Source organism: Arachis ipaensis, chromosome B07 (assembly GCF_000816755.2).
Source record: "Arachis ipaensis cultivar K30076 chromosome B07, Araip1.1, whole genome shotgun sequence".
NCBI lineage: Eukaryota > Viridiplantae > Streptophyta > Magnoliopsida > Fabales > Fabaceae > Arachis > Arachis ipaensis.
The window spans coordinates 38,151,936-38,155,202 of record NC_029791.2 but is presented as its reverse complement, the minus strand read 5'-3'; the positions used below and the strand labels follow the sequence as shown (position 1 = coordinate 38,155,202).

General features: G+C 39.1%; 1 protein-coding gene across 1 annotated transcript; it reads right to left on the bottom strand.

Moving 5' to 3' along the window:
• LOC107608273 (transcription factor bHLH30-like) lies at window positions 1,281-2,844 on the bottom strand. The gene is made up of 2 exons (XM_016310112.2): window positions 2,135-2,844; window positions 1,281-1,820 (listed from the first exon to the last, which is right to left on the bottom strand). Exons 1-2 carry the CDS (start codon window positions 2,408-2,410, stop codon window positions 1,296-1,298), a joined length of 801 nt encoding a protein of 266 aa, XP_016165598.1. The 5' UTR covers window positions 2,411-2,844; the 3' UTR covers window positions 1,281-1,295.

The window sequence follows — 3,267 nt, the reverse complement described above, 5'->3', positions numbered from 1 at the left end:
ATGAGTTGAGTTTATATATATATATATATATATATATATATATATATGTGTGTGTGTGTGTGTGAAATGACTAAAAAATATATAAGAAATAAACTATTAAAGACAATTCAGTAAATTTATGAATTTTGGGAATTAGCGGGGATGGAGCGGGGATCCCCACTCGGGTCCCGTGCATGCCTCGGAAAAATTTTGTCTCCCATCCTTATCCCCATGGAAAAAATTTCCCACAGTCAGATCCCCATTCGAGGCAGTTCCCACAGGAATCCCCGCGTCTCAGAAAATTTTGTTATCCCTAACCACCAACACCATTCAAGGTAACTAAATGACAAAATAAAACAAGTAAACATAATCATCAAAAACATAGACATATACAACAATACTACATCCTTAGCACATGTTCATGGGGAAATACAACGAAAACCAAAACAAAAGGGTAACAAGTCACACCCTTATAGATCAAATTTCCCTTTTAAGCTTCACTATCTTCATCACAATCTTTATCTTGGCTTCATCATATCACTTCATCTGATCAAATTCACTTGAACAATAGCATTTGTTTAATCTTTTTTTGCTCCAATTAGCACTTCTGTCTAATCTACCCATCCACTTTCAATATCATCAACCTAGAGGAAACATTGGCAATCCTTTGTCTTCAAACATATAAATATAATCAATAGGAGCCAAGAAAACTCCAAACCCATTAACAAAATCAACCTTATAAATGCCACCTATAAATTAAAGAACAGGTGAAAAACCATCTTTTAGGATTTGTCAGTGTCAAATTCCAACAACACTACATTGAGCCCATAGTTACATTCATCAACTTTTACCTCATTCTTCCTCCTCAAACTTGAAGCCCCATAAACAATGATGTTCCTTTTAGATGTAGCATAGTTCATTCTTACCTTGTCAGAACTTGCATTCCCTTTTATTCAATTTACGGAGAGGAAGGGATGGAGCTAAACAGTAACATATATATATATATTTTGGTTTATCCAAAATATCATTGAAAACACTAACATTACATGTGGGATTGTTTACCAATAGCGTTACGAAGACTGTCATTTATAGTTACAATCTAGTTTTAAATCTTTAGTAAGATTTATGGATTTTGGTCAATTTTAGTACTTTGGTGGAGTAAGTAACTAAATTTCTTAACCAGTAATCTGGAATTCAAATCTTATAAACAGATAGAATCCTAGCTAGGAAACGGTATTCCCTTCTTGGAATTTCAGTTAGATTGGGATTTTGGTCATAGGCACCTGTGTTGGCTGTTTCAATGCAGACAAAAATGGTTACTTGCTAGCATCTCTGTTAAGCAAAAAGGTGCAATCAACCTCATCAGGGGAATCATAACTATTCCAAGCCCGCTTCTGACCCAACACGAAGCGGCCCATCCCAGATCCCACTAAAGCCCGATTCTCAATAACTGCCTTCAATGCCCGTTCCAGAGCTCCAACCTCCACCCCTTCTTTTGAATCACCACCACCAGACGCTGCTGGCCATTGAATTACCACCGCACTCTTGGTCCGGCCCCCAACCGTCATCATCTCGGCCCGAACCGCTTTCGCTCGAACTGACCGAATCGCATGCGTCAGGTCCCGGTTCAGACCGGGCCGGTCCTCGCAGCACAGCGTCGCCTTCACCAGGTTCGGTTCTCCGTCGCAGTAGCTGAGTGTTGCCTCGTCGGATTCTCCCGGAAACGGCCACGGTTCTGCTTCGGCGTCGGGTTTGGACGGGTCTCGTGCCACGTCATCGGCCTCTTTCTTTAGCCGCTTCACGTGCTTTACCACTTCCGCCAGCAACGACGCCTTATCTGCCTGCACACACCACACAAGCACTTGAATTTACCAATGTGCCCTCGACCCATGCACTGTCGTAAAACAAGAAACGATATCGGAAATTAAAATTGCTGAGATTCGAGTCTTAATTCTTATCTTGTTATTAATTATATATTCATCTTTTTAGGTTAAATTTGCGATGATAAACAATTTATTTAGCTATGCTTTGATTTTGAACGAGCTAAGGAGTATGATATGTATAAGGTTGAATGGTAAACTGATAACGAATATTATAAGAAAGTGAATCAGTACGGAGTGTATGTGATAAGTGGTGGCAAAAATGTAAAAATAACCTTGGCGGTGTTAGGGAGGAGGGAGCGAAGGGTGGAAAGATGAGCGTTGATTCGCTGCCTGCGCCTCCTCTCGGCTTCCCTGTGGCTCTTGCAGGCTTCCGTTGATTTCCTATTATTATCCAGTTTGGATGATCTGCCTGCTCCGTCGAATAATAGATCCGTTGCCTTGAAAGGTGCTTCGGGAACAAAAAATCCATCAGAGGGTGATGAGTCGTGTTGGTGAGGTTGGTCTAGCCAGCTCTCGAACCCGTAGAATCTGCCCCCAAAAGGAAGCATCTCTTATTATGCTCGCGAGGTATGTAATAAGAGGGAATAGAAGGGTTCGTTATTAGTAGTTTATTGGTCTCTTTCCACTTTTAAGAGAAAGAATGAAGAGTAGTAATGGAACAAAATGGTGGTGTGGTCAAATTATTCTAAGGATGTACGGAATAAGGGACAAGGTGTGCAGAGGGGGGCAAAGAGAGAGGTACATATATTGGGGAGCCACTAACACTACAGGCTGCAGCTGCTGCAATGGACAGTGTCATGAGAAAATAAACACACAAACAAGAAACGAGCTAAGTAGTACTAGTAATAAATGCATGGTACGCTTTGAGTTTGAGACATGGAGAAAACGAAAGGGAACCAAGGAGCTTGCTAGAAAATACCTATATGGGAGAGCAAAAACTTTGAACTATTTCATTTCGGTTTGTTTCTTCTCACATGCCATTTCGCTCTCCCTCCTGCACAAGAGAATTCAGTTTTACCAACCATTTTATCGATAGCGACGGTGTGGGTAATTATTTTATCATAATTATATTTTTGGCAACAACTAAATCATCAATAAAATTGGATGGATAAATGGCCCATTAGAAAAATTCAATCTCAATTCATCGAAAGTCTGTCGTCAGTAATGATAAAATAATTATAACGATATCTAGACTCTAGGTATTAGGTAATAAAAGTGTTGTCAAAAAAATAATTTAAAATAATTTATATTTAATTATTTACTAACTGAATAGAATAGGTGTGATAATTTCGTGATTATGTGTGTCCGATGAAAGGCCACGATTAATTTTGTTTACAAAAATTAATAATATTTGCCAACCATTTATGCATAAAAAAATTATTATAAAAAATAATAGCTGACGATA

Coding starts and splice junctions, on each gene's coding strand:
- LOC107608273 (XM_016310112.2), bottom strand. CDS start 2,410: ATGCTTCCTTTTGGGGGCAGATTCTACGGGTTCGAGAGCTGGCTAGAC. Junction 1,821..2,134: donor TCCTCCCTAACACCGCCAAG/GTTATTTTTACA, acceptor TGGTGTGTGCAG/GCAGATAAGGCGTCGTTGCT.